At 48.6% G+C, this 21845-nt stretch overlaps 2 protein-coding genes across 2 annotated transcripts in view; one reads left to right on the forward strand and one right to left on the reverse strand.

The window, feature by feature from the left end:
- The window catches only part of DCTN2 (dynactin subunit 2), a 17245-nt gene extending 1555 nt beyond the window's left edge, over positions 1–15690 (reverse strand). Inside the window, exons 1-13 of the mRNA XM_054445724.2 lie at positions 15235–15690; positions 14235–14303; positions 3908–4004; positions 3642–3703; positions 3216–3314; positions 2455–2615; positions 2116–2260; positions 1390–1455; positions 1139–1177; positions 887–964; positions 726–797; positions 367–469; positions 169–260 (exon numbers count right to left, since the gene is read on the reverse strand). Of these exons, the coding sequence (XP_054301699.1) occupies positions 169–260; positions 367–469; positions 726–797; positions 887–964; positions 1139–1177; positions 1390–1455; positions 2116–2260; positions 2455–2615; positions 3216–3314; positions 3642–3703; positions 3908–4004; positions 14235–14303; positions 15235–15270 (1119 nt within the window). The 5' untranslated portion in view covers positions 15271–15690. The remainder of the gene's footprint in view (positions 1–168; positions 261–366; positions 470–725; positions 798–886; positions 965–1138; positions 1178–1389; positions 1456–2115; positions 2261–2454; positions 2616–3215; positions 3315–3641; positions 3704–3907; positions 4005–14234; positions 14304–15234) is intronic.
- Positions 15691–18393: 2703 nt separating this feature from the next.
- Positions 18394–21845, forward strand: part of KIF5A (kinesin family member 5A) — a 37227-nt gene continuing 33775 nt past the window's right edge. Inside the window, exon 1 of the mRNA XM_054445730.1 lies at positions 18394–18774. Coding sequence (XP_054301705.1) covers positions 18646–18774 — 129 coding nt within the window. The 5' untranslated portion in view covers positions 18394–18645. The remainder of the gene's footprint in view (positions 18775–21845) is intronic.

Below are 21845 nucleotides of genomic sequence, written 5' to 3' on the forward strand. Positions count from 1 at the left end.
AAATAAGTTGTCAAAGGGCCTTCACATTGAAAGCAGGATGGAGACTCCAGACCAACCCCCTGCCACAACACCATGCTACAAAATAGGCTAAGGCAGAACCCTATAACACTGGAGAACCTAGTTTGCACATGCTGGAGAAAGGAGACCGATCAACAAAGGGGCACACACCTGGGTCAAGAGGGTGGTATTGTCCTTCAAGGAATTAGCAATCATCTGCTGGGTGGTATCCAAGTGTGTCAAGAGCTGACCAAACTGCATGGCTACAAAAGAAAAGTATGGTTGAGACTAGAATCCAAGATGAGGGAGGGGACCAAAAGTTGCCCATTTTTCAACTTCTCTTAGCACTCCTGGCAGCTGGCCTCCCACCTTGCTCGTGCAGCTGCTTGATGGTGACAAGTCTCTGCACCAGCTCAGGGAGGGTGGAGGCAATGGGGCTCCAGCGCTGTATAGTTTCATATAGCTGGTGCACCTGAAGGGACACAATAGGGCCCAGAGGGGATGGCTGAGGCAGCCAGGTCAGTATGCACAGACTGCTACTTCACCATAATGGGGGAAAGGATCAAGTGGGCAGAGGGAAGCAGTGCCCTGACTTTCCAAGCTGATAAGCTCTTCATAAGAGCTTATGAAGATGGGGACCTGAGGAGTCAGTGTGTTCTCATGCTTTGACACTGCCACTCGGAGAACCTGAGGGAGTGGAAAGGAGATGGGAAAGGTGTCTTCCTGACCTTGCTTTGTGTATCTGCATCTTCTACAGAGGCTTTATGCTTGGCAATCTCGTTCACCTTTCCCAGGACACTCTGAAAACACAGATTTTAAGGTTGATAGGGCATCCAGGGCTTCCAAAGTCCCAAGCTATCCATAATTTAATTTTCCCTCCATTTAATACCTGTAGCCGAGCCTCCACTTGATCCAAAACTGCAAGGTCTAGGGCGCTCACCTTTGCTTGCAACAGCTCTACAGTCTCCTGGGGATGGAAGTTGGGACAAGCATCATGAAGAGGAAAGGCAGACTAGGAAGAGGCCTCCCATATTCCACTAAATTAATATATAGCTACAAACTCAAAAAATAATCCTCAAAGCAAACCCAATCCCAATTATCCCCTCTGTGATCCAAATACTCCAGTTTCTTCCAAACTCACCATGAGACAGGCTCCCTGTAGACCTGCAGAAAGGGGATTCTGGTGGGAAAGGGAGGGAAGAAGTGAGTGGTCCTTATATCTCCATGATTATCATCTCCCATCTTTCCTGGTTCTAGCTGGGAACCCACTAGCTGATCCCTGTAACTGAAGCCCTTTGATGACTCCTCCCAGGCTTATGTGGAATGTTGTAGACCTTAAGGCCTAGAGTTGCAGGATCTAAGGCTCAGATTATGTACAGGAGAACACCTGACCTGAGCATCCTGATCACAACGTACAGCTGTCTCCAGCTCTGTCAGGCGCTTTTCAAGTTCTGCGACCTAGTGGGAGGAAGGAGGTGAGATTTGCCATCTGCTTCCCTGCTGCTGCAATGGGAGGAATACGATCCTGCTCTACTCTGCTTGCCACTCGCCACCCCAAGGGACTCCTTTTCCTGGAATACATACCTAGCCACAATCTTAAAATCCTAACCGAAGGTAGATGGGCGAGGGAAACAGAGAGAATGAGGTCGGGCACGGTGGTTCATGCCTGTAATCCCGGCACTTTGGGAGGCTGAGGCGGGCAGATCACGAGGTCAGGAGATCGAGACCATCCTGGCTAACATGATGAAACCCCATCTCTACTAAAAACACAAAAAATGAGCCAGGCGTGGTGGCGGGCACCTGTAGTCCCAGCTACTCGGGAGGCTGAGGCAGGAGAATGGCGTGAACCCGGGAGGCAGAGCTTGCAGTGAGCCAAGATTGCGCCACTGCACTCCAGCCTGGGAAACAGTGCAAGACTCCATCTCAAAAAAAAAAAAAAAAAAAAAAAGAAACATAGAGAACAACGAATCAGGAATCAAGGAATCAAAAGAGGAATCAATCAAGAGGAATCAGAGGAATCAGAAGCCTTCCCAGCACCCTCTCCTTGGAGAGAGGCAGGAAAATCTCTAGGGTCACGTCTCCCCTTGGCTTCCCAACCAACACTGTATCCACACTTACTTTGGCAGCTTGAGAGAACTTGTCCTGCTCAGGCCGAGAATGTAGTTCATAAGTGACAAGGCTGCTATCTGGGGGGGTCCCAGTGGTTTTTCCCCCTGATCCCCCTTTGCTGTTCTTTGTTGCTTCCAGCTGCAGTAGTAGGCGCCTAGTTAGGAGACCGAGTAATAATATCATGACTGGAAGGAGGAGGGCCAGTCACTCTCCCTCACTTTTGCCTCATAATCAGCATTAAGAAACATCTAAGCCACTTCTCTGCCACTTAGCACCCCTGTCAGTAGCTGGCTGAGTCCACCCACAACCCCAATCAGCAATGATTTTTCAACAAAGTAGGGTACCCACTTAGCCAGGGCGCCATCGGGGTCGGTAAGGTTGATTGCAGCATCTGGTCCCAGAAGCTTCTCCAGGTGGGAAGCAACCAGCTGCTGCTTCAGGGCTGCCAGCTGTTTAGCTAGCACCACAGGGGTCAGCTTCTCCTCTGTGGCTGACTCCTTCACTGTCGTCTAGTATGAAAAAAGGTAGAAATTGGGGGATGGCAAGAATGAATCAAGAAGCAAAAAAATAGGTCAAGCCCTTTAAAGGTAGTTGTAGCTGGAGGTCACTGGGATGGTTTTGAGCATGACAGACTGCCCACCTGTATGGAGCACTGCATACAGATGGATGCGTATTTGTAAACTCTGGAAACCTTAGCCCCTTTATCCAGGAGCTTAAGGAATCTTTCTTTCGTTTTTTTGAGATGGAGTCTCGCTCTGTCGCCCAGGTTGGAGTGCAGTGGCATGATCTCGGCTCACTGCAACCTCCGCCTCCGAGTTCAAGCAATTCTCCTGCCTTAGCCACCCGAGTAGCTGGGATTACAGGCATGCGCCACCACACCTGGCTAATTTTTTGTATTTTTTTAATACAGATGGGGTTTCATCATGTTGGCCTGTCTGGTCTTGAACTCCTGACCTCAGGTGATCCGCCCGCCTCGGCCTCCCAAAGTGGTAGGATTATAGGCGTGAGCCACCACACCCGGCCAGGCAGGGAATCTTTCTCTTCTTGCTTGAGGTCTTCCTCTACTGTGTAAGTCACAGCAGAGAAGGGAGAAGAGAGTTTGTAGTTACCTTGATTTTTTCAACTTCAGTGGTTAGCTCTTGGACCTCATGCAGCAGGCGCTGGTACTTTTGCTGGGGTGTCTCCTTCACTCCCAGACCCTCTCCAAGCTAGAGAGCAAGCACAGAGGGTAATGTTATATGTCTCAATATAGGGAGCCTCAAGAATTCATCCACACCCTGGGCCTAAGTCATAAAGGTATCATATCCAATTGAGAATCCACAACACCCTAGTACCAAAGAACTGAGGACAGCTAGAGGGCTGGAGGCTCTCCAGAACAAACAGCAGTAGGGCAGAGTTTCCCTGGCTGCATCCTGCTGCTTCCTCAGGAACACAGGAGGAACAGAATCCTGCCTGTATCCCTTGATCTCCCTACTACATGTCTGCTAGATAGGGTCACTACATCATTCCCATCAACACACAGACACACAACAAACCATCTCATATTCTCCAGATTCATATCCTGTCCTCTTGGTTTTTCCAATACGATCTGAGAAATCTGCCAAGAAAAGAAGATGGAACTGAGGGCCTGATGTAGGCCCAAGGCAGTCATGGTCTCAGGTGACTATGAGGGCTTCCATAAAAGATCTCCATGAGGGACCCCTTCCCCCAAGCACAACTCACTAAGACCTTAGGACAGGAAACCACTTCTCATGCTTATCCTCCAGTCTTCCCCCCTACCCAACTTCCAGCCCAGGCTCACCAAGTCCCTTTGTCCCCACTCTCTTGTCTTTGAACTTGTCATAGGCAGCATTAGGATTGACAATGATGTGTTCCACACTTGTGCTTGTCAGCTCCTCCTGCAAGAACAGGTAGTTTAGGCCAGGGACACACTCATTCCCACTCTAGAACTTACTCTACCCCACAAAATCCCCAAACTATTAGGTGACTGGGCCCTACTTGTCCAAGGGGAAAGAAGGGTGGCTCTATTCCAAGGTGCCTACCCAGGCTTAACCTAGGAAACTGAAGCTTCCTGGTAAATTTGGAGCCTCAGTTGTATAAATATTAACACCCTCATTCAACTGGGAGCAGAGGGAGCATAACCTCCCCACCCTCTCTGTACATAAGCCTTCCCATCCCCCCACGCTACCCCTCCCAGTTGTCTGGCACACACCATGCACTCAAGGCAAGAAACCAACCTGAACTCTTTTAACCTCCCCCTCCCAAAAGTAAATCTTGCCCGCTGAGCAAGTCCATTTTAATGCTAACCTCCCATCCTTGCTAGAAGGAAAGAGGAGGGAAGGCAGATAATCAGGCCACTAACCCTGAGTGTGAATATTAGGACTTTAAACCTGTTGAAGGTAAGACACAAGCTCTTAGCACAAAAAGAAGGCCGACAGAGGGCCTGACCAGAAGCCTGATTTCCAGGCTGCCATGAGGCCAGCGAATTCAGGGACAGGGAGAAGGGGCAAGGGCTTACTGGATTATCTTTATGGGACATCTTAGAAGCAACAAACATAGGCAATATCTGCTTGCCAAGAGTATCCATGGGCAAGAGCCACATGTAAGCTCTGAAACGGAGATAACCCAGCATCTCTTCGGAGATGCTGTAGCACCTGATTTTTCTCCCTGACTCCTCTGCTATGCTTTAAGCACTGAAGCTCTTCCAAAAACAGGGGACACAAGTAGGCGGTGAAAGAGACTTCACCCTAGACACTGAAGCAGAGAGGTTCCCTCCTTACTAGATATCTACATGCTGTTCAGATTCCAGTGACAACACCAAGACTGCACCAAGCACTCCTGACTGCATGTCCCTTTTTCAATTGTCAGAAGCCTGACAGCTCCCAACAGAGTACTGATGGAAGTAGGAGGGAGACCCAGGAGTCCTTTTCTGTTGGGGATGACATCTCCACCTTCTATGGGAGGAAGGCAAAATGAGCCTTCCTTCTTTCACCTAGAACAATGGTTCTCACCCCAGGCTGCATGTTAGAATCACTTAGAATTTTTTTTTTTTTTTAAACAGACAGTCGGGCAATGGTGGCTCAAGCCTGTCTGTAGTCCCAGCACTTTGGGAGGCCGAGGTGGGTGGATCACTTGGAATTAGGATCCAAATGATCCACCCGCCTCGGCCTCCCAAAGTTCGGCCAAGGCGGGTAGATCTCAGGAGTTCAAGACCAGCCTGGGCAACATAGGGAAACCCCATCTCTACAAAAAATATAAAATAGCTGGGTATTGTGGCACGTGCCTGTGGTCCCAGCTACTCAGGAGGCTGAGGTGGAAGGGTCACTTGAGCCTGGCAGGTGGAGGCTGCAGTGAGCTGAGATCATGCCACTGCACTCCAGCCTGCGCAACAGAGTGAGACCCTGTCTCAAAAAAAGAAAAAGAGAGAGAGAAAAGAAAAAAAAAAAAAAAGGCCTGGGCCCAGTTCTAGAGATTCTAATGAATTATTCTGGGGTAGGGCCAGATATCCAGGTGATTCTAACCTACAGCCAGGACTGAGAACCTCTGCCTGTGTGTAGGTATGTGGGGAGAAGGTATGAGGGGGACATGATGGGACATCATTGAGAAAGAAAAGCAGATAGAAGGAAGCTCCTTCCTTCATCTCTGCTCTGCTATTAGAGCAGGCATCAGCGTGGGTGGCAGCTTTAAAAATAAGGGAAGAAGGGGGGAAAGGACAAAGCATCAACTTTGATCTTTACCTCTTCCTCAGGGAATTACTGGGCAGAGGGGTAAGAGCTATAGATGGAGGGAAAACAAAAGGACTCAGTGTCCCATATGCAAGTGCCCGGGGGAAGAGACATTTGAATTCCAAATGATTATCTCTTTAACCTGTTCTGAAATGTTAAGGCCAGAACACCCACCCATCTAATAGCTGTGTGATCTCTGGCCTCTTATCAACTGAGAAGGGCTCAGGCTAAGGATAGACAACCACCTTCTCTGAAGTTCATACTCAGGAATATGCCACTTCTCCCTGTGAAAGCCCCAATCCAGGCCAATCCCACCCATCCTCTTTTGTTTAATCCTCTTAAAAAAGAGGAATGGGAGGCATAACCTACAGACCCAGGAAAAAAATTAATCATAGCTACCATTTGTTAAGCCCTTATTACGGGCGGGCACTATGCAGATGGGAACCTACTTTCTTATTTACGTTCCTAAGTAGGGAAAGTGGGGAGTAAAAGAGGGTCAACACATAGACGGTGAGTCTCAGAGGTTCCGGACAGTCACAGGGACAGAGAGCATTTTCATTTCTGCTGTGGGAGAGTGTCCTGGGCCAGTTGGGCTACCTGGCGCTGGCATCCTCTGGAGCCTCTCCAAGGCTGTGGCCCGGGAGCACACTCTAGTCCTCCAGTAGCACCTACTCCAGCAGTGTCTTGAAGATCTGGGGCATGTGTTGGGGGCAGTATAATTACAGTGACTTGTGAGATAGGAAAAGGCTGGGTGTGGGACTGAATAGAGGAATGAAAGATTTAGTAGAGTCTAAAGGACAGAGAAACAACTGCTCATCATAGCACACCCCATTAAAAAGCAGATGAAAGGTCAGGCTTCTTACCAGCTCCTTGTGGTTTCCCCAGAGGTGAGAAAATCAAAAGAGTTAAAAGGAAAGGGAGTGGGGGAATGGGGATGAGGGAGGGAAAAAAAAGACAAAATTGTTATTAGCAAATTGTCACATGCACTACATGACAGTCTTCCAACACACTGCACCACAGGGCCCCAGGGGAGCCTAGCGAAATTTAGGGGCCAAGAAATTTCAGCTGGGGTCACCATATACCCCAAGAGAAAGAAGAGCATGAGACTCTTTTCCCTCTGGTGGTGAGGATGTCATGAAGCTTTGCCATTAACAGCAGCAGTTTAGGATCATCTGAAAACTAGGAGTTAGATATTATAAGCCAGTGGCATGGAATAAGAAACTGGGGAGAGAAGGCTGAGGTGGCGGGGAAGCTATTAGAAATGGTAGAAGATGAAGCAGAAGTTAGAGATTCTTAGACTTGTAGCTGATAGAGGGTCAATAATTCTCAGGAGAGGAGTTCCCCTTCTTAGTTCATGGCCCTTGTCTTCCTATCTCTTAGTTTCTCTAGCTGTGAAAAATTAGACATTTGGATGACAGAATCAGTCACAATGAGAGTGATCAGGTAGGAAGTCTGATATGACTTTAGGAGAGACAAAACAAAATACATCAGGTACAGATGGTGAGTTTAAGGAATGATGAAGTACCTAAGTATAGCCCTGTTCTCATTTCCTCCTGCAAGGGAAGAGGCAAGGCTGCTCCTGGTCCCTTGCGCAGCCTGGCGTGTTTGCTTCCACCTTGAGTGGCTGGTAACTCACCCTGCAGCTCTGAGGGATCCAGAGCAATTCTGCCATGATGTTCTTGCACAGAGGGTCCAGGGGACACCAAGATTCACAGCTACCAGCACATGTGCAGAACATGTTTCTTCAACCCTCTGTTCACAAGATTCACAGGGGTTGGAGGGTAGACAAAGGGGAAGGGTGAGAGTATTTCCAAGAGGCCTTATTTGAGTCTGGGCCACATAGGTAAGGCTCCCACTTCCAGGCAAGGCTGGTTTAGAACTGCCAGGAGGGGATATCCAGTGGTATGCCCTGCCTTTCTAGGAGCTCTGCTGATGGGCAGATGGAGGTGTGGAAGGTTGAGGATGGTTGTGTGCATATGAAAAACCATGGTGGGATTAAAAACAAGTGCTTCTTTTCACCAAGATTTCATCCAGATACCTCTGACCCACAACCTCTCTGTTCCCTAGACGATGCTAAGGTCCCAGCCAAGATTCCTCTTTCTGCCAGGCACGGTGTCTCACATCTGTAATTCCAGCACTTTGGGAGGGCGAGGCAGGTGGATCACTTGAGGTCAGGAGTTCGAGACCAGCCTGGCCACCATGGTGAAACCCCATCTCTACTAAAAATACAAAATTAGCCAGGCATGGTGGTGGGCGCCTGTAATCCCAGCTACTCAGGAGGCTGAGGCAGGAGAATCATTTGAACCTGGGAGGTGGAGGTTGCAGTTGAACCCGGGAGGCAGAGGTTGCAGTGAGCTGAGATCATGCCACTGCACTCCAGCCTGGGTGACAGAGTGAGACTGTCTCAAAAAAAAAAAAAAAAAAGATTATTCCTCTTTCAGCTCAGGGTAGAGGTGGCTCCAGGTCCTGTGGTCGAGGCTGGGATGTCTCTGCATAGAGTGGGTGTAAGCACCCATAAGTGCAAACATGCAAACACAAAGGAGATGTACACACACTATACCTTTCTCTGATTTGTCCCACCAAGCTAAAACCAGCTTGGGAGAAACTCAAGGAGAGAAAGAAGACAATGGGCCATAAGCTCAAGTTCAAACCATGTGGATTGGGCAGAATAGGGAGGACAGAAAATCAAAGAAAAAGAAAAGTGGTATATTAGTTTGCAGATAGTATATACCACCTCCAGATCTGTCCTATGGGTGGGTTGAAGGATGATGAGATTTTAGGCATGATTCCTGCATAACCTGGAGTAGTACTAGTCACCTTGATTGGAAGATTTCAAGTGCCCTGGCCCCGGGTGCCAGCTTACCTAGTACGTGACTCCCAGTCTCTTTCACTAATGGACTCCCAGACCCCCCAGGGCTGTTTGGCTAAGTGGCTGTGCCTCAGAGGGCAAGACCTGAGGTTCTAAATCAGACAGGGAAAGTGGCCACTGCTACTCTCTGAGCCTATTCAGGCTGTACACCAACACTGCAGCCAGGGGACTTCAAAACCATGATGACAAGGAAGATGGACAGAGCTGTAGAGTAAAACTGTCCGGGATGGATCAATATATTGCTGACCATCCATCCATTTCAAAAGGAGGGGTGCAGAAACAGAAAGACTCACAAAAGCACAAATAATCCAAGTTATTATCTTACAATTGCATATAAACCTCCTTTTCATCCCATTTACATTTCTCTAAAGACCTAGCATAGGGGAATATTAAAATGAGTTTTTCCCAGAGATAATCCACATACAGCCAAGAACTGAGGACTGTGGCTGTCATCCCTTTTGTTCTCTATCCTTGTCTAGAATAGCTAAAAGTCGTTCCATAAAAAAATCTTCATTTGATCTTAGTCTGAGGAGGAGAAAGGAAACTGCCTTCTAACTCCAGCCCCTAAATGCCTCATGTTCAAAAGCATTTATAGCCTCCATGCTTCTATCCCATCCTCCACTGGACAGTTTTACTCTGCAGACCTCACAAGGGGAAGAGACAATGATTCATGGATCATAGCTGTTTCTAACCCTTGATTAATGATCTTTAAACATAAGGCCAGCAGGCCCCTCAGTCACCCAGCCAGGGACTCACTGGAATTTAAAACGATTAGCTACAACAATAGCACAGTGGCAGAGCATTGCATGCGAGATGGCAGATGAAAAAAACATGCAGAGAAGAAGCATTGAATGGTCTTACTTGTGCAAACTAGTGTCCAGGCAAGGTGGTGAGGAGGGAGGACGGGGGAAGCATTAGGAAAAACTCAGGTAAGTTCAAGTGCGCCAACAGTCAATGAACACAATCAAGCATACTCCAGGATCTTCTAAACTGTAAGGAAGTACTGTTTCTCATCTCAGGAGTGTCCAGTAATATCTACCTTTTGGAGAAATGAAGCCTCTGCCAGGGCCCCATCAAACTATGGCTAGGTCATTTTTTCCCCTTTTACTGGGGGTAGTTATGCCATAAAGAGAGAAGCTAAATTGTTTCTAATGAGGTTTTTCTTAATTTACTTCCCTTATTTCAGCAGTTCAAAAGCCATGAGCAGAAAGCCTCACTGACCCAAGGCAGGCTGTGGGCCCGGGGGTTAGGGTGGCAGTGTGTGTGTGGGTGGAATTCTATTTGGGAATTAGTTTTCCAAACATTTTAAGAAAAATCTCCAAGCAAGCCTATTGCCCCAATTAACCTGGGAGTGTCTGAAGTGCAAAGAGATCTTCCCAGATTGAGGAGGAAAGGGCTACAGCCCGTGCACTTTCCTGGTCCATTCCTGTTTTAGAAGATTTTACTTCCTGCTAAAATTGTTTTAAAGGGGTAGTAGAAAAATCAGGATTGGCCAGGCATGGTGGCTCATGCTTGTAATCCCAGCACTCTGGGAGGCCTAGGTGAGTGGATCACCTGAGGTCAGGGGTTCGAGACCAGCCTAGCCAACACGGTGAAACCCTGTCTCTACTAAAAATACAAAAAATTAGCCGGGTGTGGTGATGGACACCTGTAATTCCAGCTACTCGGGAGGCTGAGGCAGGAGAATCTCTTGAACTCGGGAGGTGGAGGTTGCAGTGAGCTGAGATCACGCCACTGCACTCCAGCCTGGGCAAAAAGAGTGAAACTCCATCTCAAAAAAAAAAAAAAAAAAAAAAAAATTCACAATCATCTGTAGCAAAATTTAAATTTTTATGCTTTCCTCCCCCATCCTCCCCACTATGGGAATCGGAAAATGTTTATGTTTAAGTTAAATTAGCAATTTAAATCTTTAAAGGATATTTGAGGACATTTTTCCTTTAGTAGCCCAATTTCTTCCACAGTGGAGGAATCACAGGAAGAAAGTTATGGAGCAGTGAGGGTCGACACAACTTGACTATTCCTTTAGACAGAAATCTGGAGACCCGGCTGGCGTGGTAGCTCACGCCTGTAATCCCAGCACTTTGGGAGGCCAAGATGGGTGGATCACTCGAGGGCAGGAGTTCAAGACCAACCTGGCCAACATGGTGAAACCCCATCTCTACTAAAAATACAGAAAATTAGCCAGGTGTGGTGGCACATGCCTGTAATTCCAGTTACTTGGGAGGCTGAGGCAGGAGAATTGCTTGAACCGGGGAGGCAAAGGTTGCAGTGAGATAAGATTGTGCCACTGCACTCCAGCCTGGGGGAAAGAGTGAGACTGTCTCAAAAACCAAAAAGGAATCTGGAGACCCCCTGAAATGTTCCACAAGAGTCTGTCCATATTGGTTGTCTCTAGGGAAGAGAACTGAGTGGTGGTAGGCAGAGGTGGGAGGCAGATTTTTCACTACTTAGCCTTGAATCCCCTGTTCCCTGTGCATATATTACCTACTTTAAAAACTGATAAAATTAAAGTTGAAAATAATCTGAAGATTAAGGCGGAGAATGCTGTTGTCAGGGGTTAAGAAGGTGACTGAGGCTGGGCACGGTGGCTCACGTCTGTAATCCCAGGACTTTGGGAGGCCAAGACAGGCGGATCACGAGGTCAGGAGATCGAGACCATCCTGGCTAACACAGTGAAACCCCATCTCTATTAAAAATACAAGAAAATTAGCCGGGTGTGGTGGTGGACGCCTACAGTCCCAGCTACTCAGGAGGCTGAGGCAGGAGAATGGCGTGAACCTGGGAGGTGGAGCTTGCAGTGAGCCAAGATCATGCCACTGCACTCCAGCCTGGGCGACCGAGCGAGACTCCGTCTCCAAAAAAAAAAAAAAAAAAAAAAAAAGAAGGTGACTGAAAATCTCATGGTTCAGCCACAAGACAGGTCACGTGCACTGTCACTTGTACTAGGTCTTGGGCAGGTAGGCAGGAAACAGACAGGCTGCTGGTGAGATCCCAGGCCTCATGGACATGACATTTCTAGATTATCTAAGCATACAATTCACTGCTCCTCAAATTGCATATTTACGTCAGTATTAAAAGCAGCGGCAGAGCCATTACTCAGCTGACTTCCCAAAAGCTGCAAGCCCCATAGGGACATGCGGGGGCCAGAGACATTAGCTGACATCAGGAAACATCTTGGCTCTTAGGGCTCCTGAAGCGGCTGAAGGTCTGCCCACCCCATTCCTCCCTAGTGACAGAGAGTCACTTAGCTGAGCCTTAGGTGACAGAAACAATTCAACTCTTCTTGTATTTGCCATTCAGCTCATATGCACTTCTATATTGGCACCCTGGGCAACGTGCCAAAGGAAATGAACACTCACAGTATCCTCTCCTCATCAGCCACCCCACTAGATGCTACTAAAATAGGCTGTTCAGGCTCTGAGGGAGAAATAGCCAATCAGAGCTGCATAGTCAGGTTCTTCCACACCTGGAATGGGTGTCATCTCCTTTTTATTAAGAGATATCCCAGTATCTTCAAAAGGGAATGACAATATATATTTTTTTGTTTAGAAAGGGGATTACTGTGAAACTACCTGTTTGTATCACAGCAACAAAAGGACTGAGTTCTATTCATTATCTCACCATGAAGGGCAGAAGCCTAGGCCTAAGTTGAACAGTCTGAACTGTGGTAGTGCAGTAAAGTTCTCAGCATACAGCTGTCTCTTGGCAACTGCAGGAGACTGGTTCCAGGACCTCCCTTGATACCAAAATCTGCATATGTTCCCATCTTCTATATAAATTGGCACGGTATCTACATATAACCTATCTACATCCTCCTGTATACTTTGAATCATCTCTAGATTACTTAAAATACCTAGTACAATGTAAATGCTATGTAAATAGTTGTTATATTGTGTTTTTAAATTTTGTATTTTTTTTATTGTTGTACTGGTTTTTTTTTTGAGATGGAGTCTTGCTCTGTCACCCAGGCTGGGGTGCAGTGGCGCAATCTCAGCTCACTGCAACCTCCACCTCCCAGGTTCAAGCAATTCTCCTGCCTCAGCCTCCCTAGTAGCTGGGACTAAAGTGCTCGCCACCATGCCTTGCTAATTTTTATATTTTTTAGTAGAGACGGGGTCTTGAACTCCTAACCTCAAGTGATTTGCCTGCCTCAGCCTCCCAAAGTGCTGGGATTACAGGCATGAACCACCGCACTAGGCCTATTTTTTATTTTTAAAAAATATTTTCCATTTGTGGTTGGTTGAATCCATGGGTTTGGAACCCATAAATACAGAGAACCGATTGTACACACTCCTATTCTGTGAGGACAGAGGCAGCTTCCTGTAAGATGCCTCTTGGAGTGACAGGTGCACACCCAGGTCCTTGAGCAACAACATCATCTGCATTATCTCCAAGATACTCAAGCTTGGGGGATAGATTGGCATGCCAGCAAATACAGAAGCCACAAGGAACACACCACTGGGAGAAGGGACAGAGAAGGTGTTTCCCACAATGTAAGAACCACTTCCACATGGGGGAGTCAAATAAGAAATAAGTGAGTACGCCAAGCCATACATTGTAAGCCAGCAGTCAGCATTCCCCAGAACTAACCAGCCCCACAGACATAGCCACAGGACTTACAGACAAACATACTGAGCCTGCATATTGCAATGACTCTTGGACACACCTTTACTGAGAACTCACATCATCAATGTGATCCCAGCCCAGCTCTCTTCAGAAATAATAGAACCTAAAACACATCCTATAAACACACCCCTTGGCACTTAAATAGAGTTTTTACTGTTGATTTCCATTCACTCAATTTCTTTTTCCCTTCTATATGTTTCCTATATGTATCCTAATTCCCCATTAGTCTGGGGCTCATTGGGGGCAGAGACATTTCTTCCTCTGCATTGCACAAAAAAAACCACAGAACGAACACACTCAATAAACCATACTAAATGTTTCCCCTCACAGTTAAAATGTGTCCATACCTAATTACTCCATCCTCAGAGTTCTCCGATCTAAAAATGCAACCACAGTCTCACCTCCGCTGACATGAAATATTTACATTCTTCCTCAAATTTGTTTTGCTCTAAAATCTTGGAATCACTTTCTTAATTCCTTGCCCAATGGATACTGGATATTCATATTGAAAAAGTATTTCTCTATATTTCAAAGTCTAGTTCTTGGTAGCAGTTTATTACAAGTGCCCAGGCTTCATGATTCATTTCTATGGGTTAGAACCCAGGGGCCTAAGTCACTAGCCCCATACCTGTTTTGAGATATTTCAATTTTATTTAAAAGGCCCAGGAATCAGGGCTTTGCAAACAGATGTTGTTAGCTGTAATTCCACTGACTTGACTCTCCCTCCTGCCATTGCTCATTGGTGCCTGCAAGCCCAGCAAGGTCTTTGCAAGCCCTGCAACCTATATACCACCCAGGCTGGGGTTGGCATACCCGCTTATTGCTGTAGCTCCCCAGAGAAAGGGAAGGACCTGTCTAGGGGAAAAAGGTCAGAGTCCGGAGGAGTCTGTGGCAACACACATTCTTACCGCATCAAACTCCGCTTGATCATCCTCAGGTAGGTCGCTGGTTTCATAAACATCTGGCTCATTCCTGGCCTGCAAGTAGAAGCAGTGACCACCCAACCTCACTACCCAGCATCCAACAACACCCCTTACCCCACTCCATTTGAATAAGCTAACGGAGAAGGCAGGGTGCGATGCCAGGGTTCTGTCCTTTCTCCTCCACCTGTCCCGTGAGTCAACAGTATGTCAGTTCCCATGTCTCAAGGGGTAGGGATGACAGCGGAGACAATTGGGACCTGACAGTAAACGGTGAGTGTAAGTGATAGCAACGATGTTACCCTAAATCTAGAGGCGGGCAGTCCTTGGCAATCACTATTGCCGAAGAAGGTGAAGGCTATCCTCCAATTAGGCCCCGTACACCACTATCCTGGCACAAGGATTGAGAGTGACTCAGGTCCTTAGTACTCAAGGTCCTGTGTCCCAACCCTCACCTTGAGAAGCAGGCAGGGCAGCACAAAAGGAAGGTACACGCCAGGATTGTCATGGGAGTGGGGGGTGGGGGAGGGCACAGGTTCCCCCAAGGATAGAGCTCCTTATCTGGCACAAGAGGGTTCTGCCAGATTTCAGAACCTCTTCTTTGGCAGGATGAAGGCCATCGCTAAGTGGTCTGGTGTGTGTGTCTGGGGTAGCGATGGGGTCTTATGGAGAGATTTGGGGGGGGACATGGAAGGCGTTGACACGGATGGTGGAAACACTCAGGCACAAGCAGTCAGTACCCGGAGTCGATTTCTGGGCCGAGCCACCGGCGACTGCCGGAAAGTGGGCCTGGTGCGCCGTCCGGCGGCCCTGCCCAGTCGGGTCAGAAGAGTTCGGGGGGTGCCGAGGCCGATCGGAGAACGAGCGGCGGGAGCCCTTGGGCGGAGGATGGGCTGCAGGCGGGAGGGGTCGCGGGCTGGTTTCTGTTGGGGGTCCTTGGGAGGTCGGGGGCGCGGTCCTGGGGAGCCGGAGCCGGCCCTGTACTCACAATGCCGGGAAGGTCGGCGTATTTAGGGTCCGCCATGGCGGCGGCGAGACGGGGCTGGGGGACCGGGGCCTCGGTGGAGCCGGGGCCGGTGTTCGGGTAGGGGAGATGCTGGGTTCGGGTCCCGGGCTAAGGCGGCGGCAAAGGGAGCGGCAGATGAGCAGGAAGTCTCGCGACAGCAGTAGCACAGCAGAAGGGTAAAGCAAAAGTCGCGAGAACAGCCCTGCTGTCACACCCCTGGAGAGGCCAGGATTGGGGAGAACGAGGCCAGGGAATGAGGTAATGGCCAGGGGACGCCGCCTAGGATTGTGGGATGTGTAGTTTTGGTGTACGGGAGCTTGGGCGGCGAGCGACACAGGCGACAGGCCCACCTCACTCCCCTTATCCCTCCCAGGGGGTGGAGTCTGAGGGAGGGACAAACAGGTCGGGTGTATAGGGGTGCGATGCAGTGAGTTGTATGGGGAAGGGTCGAGGGCAAGGTTATCTCCGAACGTTAGGGGTGGGGGAGGGAGGAGAGGAACGAACCTTGGGGAGCTATTTCATACAGCCTTTTCTCTCACTTTTACAGCAAGTCAGTGAAAGAACATTTATAATTCCTGTTTTGGGCTCCCAGGAATAAAATGACTAGATTAAATCATACAGCTAGTCATATTGTGACACAGCCGGGGTTTCAAAAACAAGAAGTTTGCTTGATACTGTGTATTATAAAAACAAAATAAAAACAAGAAGTGCAATTTAGTAAACGCTTAGTGTATGTTAGGAATGAAAAAGTTAGGCAATCTTCTCAAGGGCTTTCAGATAATTTGAATTTCAGATAATAAGTAGGTGTGTGTGTGTGGTGTGTGGTGTGTGTGAATGTGTATGGGTATACTAACCCCCCAAAAATTATGTATCTGAAATTCATATTTAACTGGGCATCCTGTTTTTGTTTTTTGTTTTTCAAATCTGGCAATCCTATCGGAAGTTCATAAATAGGTAAGTGGTGTCTCCATGTCTGTCTGAACACTCTCTGGGCTCTTAACCACTTCGTTAATAGTTCTCAGACTTTTATTTATTTTTCAATTTTTTCAATTTTGTGGGTACACAGTAGGTGTATGTATTTATGGGACACATGAGATATTTTGATACAGGCATGCAACGTGAAATAAGCACATCATGGAGAAGAGGGTATCCATCCTCTCAAGCATTTATCCTTTAAGTTACAAATAATCCAATTACACCCTTTAAGTTATTTTAAAATGTACAATTGAGTTATTCTTGACTATAGTCACCCTATTGTGCTATCAAATAGTAGGTCTTATTATACTTTCTAATTTTTTGTACCTATTCACCAACCTTACCTTCCGTTCTCAGACTTTTAAATTTCATCGTTCAATAAAATTGAAACAACTACAAACCTTGAAGATTTGCCTTTTTATTTTATCAAGTAAGTATATTACAAATAGAAAACCTATTATTTACTATCACCATCATTACTTGGTAGAAAAGCAAGAAGGACACACTCAGAATAAAAGATAGTCCTTTGAAACTTATCAAATCCAGCTTTATATTAAAAAAAAATACACACCATTGTTCTTTTGGAGGTGAGGGCATACTCAGTGAACTTTTGTCTCTGACCAGTGACCCTCCATGGACTGGCATTTTGAAACCCCTTTACTAAAGATGCCACCTTGGAGCCCCTGGGGACCCAAGGATGGGATGTTTCCCAGGATGTTTCCTGAGTTTGCAGGATGCTGCAACACTTAGAAATTGTGCCAAACCAACTGACTAGAGAGTTCCTGAGTTCGGAACTCATTGTCTTTCTTTCTCCTGGCTCCTCCCCAAGCCTCTATCCCTTTCTCCATAGTCCTACAGCTTTCCTGTCCCATTCCTTATGTTGCACTCTTTTCTTTCAGTTCCCTTAAGATTCAAGGTAGGTTAGAGGTGTAGCCCCAATGTGGGAAACCCCCCGAGTTCTGAATAGTTAGGTCTTGTCTGGTCAGGCTATCAGCCTCTTACTTTTGTCCCATAGTGTCTTAAGTGACCTTAACCACTCACCAGAAAATTGCTGAGCAGAACTTTCCTTTCCTCCTCCTTCTCCCATCCACCCTGCCCTTCCCCTTTGCCTAGAACCTCAACTCCTGCAGTCCAACTCTCTGTTGGCCAGCAGAGGTCTGTGATGTGGTGAAAAATCAATTTGGCCAGCTTCTTGGTGGTTCTTTCCAGGGGCTGCAGCAGGAGTCTGACCCAAAGGAAGGAAGGACAAGGAATCTCTGGGCTTGGCATTTCTTTCGTTTTTCTTCCCCCACACCTTTTTTTTTGGCCAGGGAAGGGGGCTGAAGTATTGGGACTCTATCCTCCAATGGTTACTGAGACAGGAAACACACACTCCCGTAGGTACCTGAATTTGCCTGAAACCCAAATGCTGGCGTTGCCTTAGACTTCAAAGTCTCTCTGGCCTTACCCATCCCCATCATTGCCCCTCCTTCACTGCTTTCTGACTCCCTTTCTCTTGCAAAAATGTTTACTACCCATCTTCCTCCCATCCTCAAACTAGGACACAAAAATAAGTATTGTGTCTGCTTTTGAATTCCCATAACCCAGAATGGGAGTTTATCTTCCCTGAAACTGGGGACCTGGTGTGTACGTTGGGGAGACAGTATAGTGCACCTTTGGATGTGGAAGGGGAAGGGAGTAGCCAGAACCTCCCATGACACCCAACTCCATAGGAGTACAGGCAGGGGTCCCCCCAGAAAGCTGAGTGGGTTGGGAGTCCAGCTTCCGTGCGTGTGGGGCATGGGATGGGCGTAGGGGGAGAATGAGAAGTGTGATCCCAGTTTGGAGAGATGACGGGTTGGGGAATGCCTTGGAATAAAGGGAGAGGGAGATCTGTTGACCCTTTTCGCTACACAGGCGACCAGGCCCACCTCACTCCCCTTATCCCTTCCAGGGGGTGGAGTCTGAGGGAGGGACAAACAGGTCGGGTGTATAGGGGTGCGATGCAGTGAGTTGGATGGGGAAGGGTCGAGGGCAAGGTTATCTCCGAACGTTAGGGGTGGGGGAGGGAGGAGAGGAACGGTGAAGTCCCACCCTTCGGGGGTCGACGTCGAGCCAGCGTCCCCAGTGGAGGGAGCCCCGCCCCCGCTCCTCCATCGCGGCCCCGCCCAGGCCCGCAGCGCGGCGCTGCAGCGCGAGGGGCGGAGAGGCAGAGAGCCCGAGAGGACCAGACGCCCAGGTCGCCCGCATCCAGCTGCCGCAGGAGAGAGACAGCGCGCCCTGGCCCTGCTCCCCAGGCTTCGCCCGGGCGCCCTCAACTCTGCCCCCAGAGACTGAGCACCTGTCCTCCGCCTCGGCCTCCGCTGAGAGCCCTCTCCTCTGGAGCACACACCACCCCTGCAGCTCAAGAAGATTCCCAGCCCCACGCCGGCTACCACCATGGCGGAGACCAACAACGAATGTAGCATCAAGGTGCTCTGCCGATTCCGGCCCCTGAACCAGGCTGAGATTCTGCGGGGAGACAAGTTCATCCCCATTTTCCAAGGGGACGACAGCGTCGTTATTGGGGTGAGTGTCGCCCAGGATGGAATTCGGGGAGGGGGCAGGTGGCTGAATCTCCCCGCCCTCCGCAGAGCCTTAGTCTCTGCCGGTCCCTCTGCTCCCCCTCCCCGCCGCTCATCCTTCATCCTTTTCCCCGCAGCCCCTCCTCTCCCCTGCATCAGGATGGCTGGGTGTGGCCTGGCCAGGCCAGCGGCCGAGTCTCTGCAGAGTGGCAGGGGGCTGCTTTCCTACCTTCGGGAGATCCAGCTCCCCTTTGCTGCTCTCTGCAGCGTCTCCACCCGTTAGAACCAGTCCCATGTTTTTCTGATGTTTTCCCCTTCTCCACCACCCGCTCCCCAAGAGAAAGCGCATCTTCCCTTTGTTATTGGCTCAGATCTCTACCCCCACCTCCCGGAAGGTTAAGGCGGAAGACTTTTGGATGGACTAGATGGGAGGTGAGCAGTCCAGGGTCTCTGTAGAGTGTGGATGGAAGTGGGCTCTAAGACCAAACCTTCCATCATTCCCTAAAGTAGTTATAGCCTGGATTTGTGTGTGTGTGTTGTGGGGAGTAGGTCTGATGCAGGGTTTACTGGGAAAGAAATAATTGATGCCACACCCAATCTTGGGGGGAGCCTCTGGAATCCTAAGGTCAGATCTGCCTTTTGGTCCCAGGTACAGTAGGAAGAGGGTTTCAGATTCCCCAACTGACCCCCCTAAAGAAAAATGCCCAAACCCTGAGATCCTAGTAAGTACTTGCTTATTCATCCTTTCTCTTGAGGATCCAATAGAAAGTAGCCATCCAGCTCTACCTCATCATGACAGCCCTACCCAAGGAGGATATCTTAAGGGAACTAATATTAGCAGTGGGCCTGTTACTCTATGTATATTATTTAACCCCCAAAACAACATTCGGAAGTAGTATCAATATTTCCATTTTACAGATGCAGAAATTGAGGCCCAAAGAACTTGAATAACTTTCTCAAGGTCATGCTACTCATCCATGGATCTGAACCTAAATCTGTGACTGCAAACTTCCCATCTCTTCCTATCACATTGCCTACCCAGGTTTCTGTTCTGCACCTTTATCTGTAATGGCCCAAAGGGAAATTCTAGGCCTTGCCCACTCCCCCTGAGGTTGGTAGGGACCTCAGGCTGTGTGTGGGGAGAAAAGATCTGGGGTCGAGTCCTGTAGGGCTTGAGGGGTGCTGAGCCAGGAAACAAAAACTAGCTTGAGGAGGGAGGGGCATGTACGAGGGCAGTCAAGGTCAGAGGTGCTTCTTATGTATCTTTATCCACAGTGCTTGGCACAGAGCACCTGGACACACGCTTGTTAAAGAAATGAAGGAAAGAAGGGGAGGAAGCCTGGGCCTTCTGAGTCAGTGAGAATGGGACTTTGAATAAACATGCTTTGGGGGAGACCTGCTTACCGGTCCCCAAGGGCCCCAGTCTGTCACCACCTTGCACCCTTACCCACACTGTTAACTCAAATGGATGCTTTTGTCTCTCTCTGTGTGTGTGTGTGTGTGTGTGTGTGTGTGTGTATGTATTTGCCACATGGAGAGGGCCTCTGTTTCTTTTTGCTTCAGGGACCTCGCTGGCCCTGCAGTCTGTTCAGTCTGGCTGGGCTAAAAACAAAACAAAACAACCACAAAACAACTCCTGGATCAACTCTGGAGGACGCCTCTCAGAGTGTCCTGGATAGCCAGCATTAGTTGTGAGAGTTGGAGCTTAAGATCCCCCTGAGACATAAAGGCTGGGAAACAGGAGGGGGGTGATGATGGGGGGCAAAACTTTTAGGCCCAATTTCCTTGCTCTGGAAGGTTTTTCCAGTAAGACTGAACCAACTCCTTTAGGCTCTCTGGGCCATCCTGGTATAGTGGGATGGGGCAGGGGGTGATGTTGGTAAGAGGGGTGTGGTGTCGATCTGTTGTTAGCCCAGCTAAACAGGAGAGACACACAGTGGGAGGTGGGCAAGGAGGAAAGATGAAAAGAAGCCCCAGGCCCCCTGCCAATTCAGATTCCATCTCAGCTCCACAGCTGGATCTTCCTTGTCTGTTTTGCCTGATATCTGTAGGGCTGTACCTTTGTCTTGCTCATATCTTCCCTCACCCTAGCCCTCCCTGTCAATCTCTCACTTGAAGATAAATGCTTACGGGGGGCCATTTTGTCTTAGGCAACATCCTTGGAGTTTGCTTTTTCAGACTTAATATTCATTCATCATTTAGGGAATGAGGGCTACAGGAGACATGATTTTTAGGAGACCCTTGAGGGTCCCAACAAGGGAAGGAAACTCCTACTCCTTTTTCTCTTTTCTCCTCTAGCTCTTTCTGGAGCCTACCAGGTCGGGAGCTGGCTTAGGAATTAATGGGGGAGGCTACTTCAGGATGTCTGGGAAGGTGCGGAAAGAGTGAAGGTGGGAGAGAGAATCTTTCCCAATGCAGCCCCTACTCCTTCCTGTGACTGCTCTCCCCTTCGCCTCTGCAGCACTGCGGCTAGCGCTGAGCTTCAGAGTCCCTTCTGTTTGTGGGCTTTGTTCTGCTTGTTAGAGGGTAGGAGAATAAGCTAGAGAGACAGCTCTGTGTGCCTTTTTTCTCCCCTACTCCTCTGACTTCTTCCAGGAACCTGGGGGATGGGGCTTAGCCAAAGTTAATGGCCTGAGTCATAGCAGAAGGGTGTCTGGGTCACCGTCTATGTGTGGTGCCCATCTTGTTTTGCTTTTGCACACTCAGAATCCAGTGTGACTTTTTCGCCAGACCCATCTGTCTTCCTCTTCCTTGGTCTTTCTCAGCAGTGTCCCAATGCCTGCTGTCTGGGCTGCTGCATCTGTACTAGATGTGGGAGGGATGACAGTGAAGAAACACGTACGTACACACACACACTCTTTCTCTTTCCCCTTCATTCAAGTGTACACAGCTACCTCCCTCAGGTCTCCCAATGGTTAAGTGGGTTCTTAATGCAAGAAACTAGGACCATTGTGCACCTCACTTGGCAAAGCTAGGTTGGGACCTGCAGGGTTATTGGAGCAGAATCAGTGTTGTTTGGGGTGGCCTGGGATTTGATATCTGAAGTGGGGAGCAGGGCTCTCCTTTGCTTTGGGG

The sequence above is a fragment of the Pongo pygmaeus genome, chromosome 10, assembly GCF_028885625.2.
Source record: "Pongo pygmaeus isolate AG05252 chromosome 10, NHGRI_mPonPyg2-v2.0_pri, whole genome shotgun sequence".
Lineage (NCBI taxonomy): Eukaryota > Metazoa > Chordata > Mammalia > Primates > Hominidae > Pongo > Pongo pygmaeus.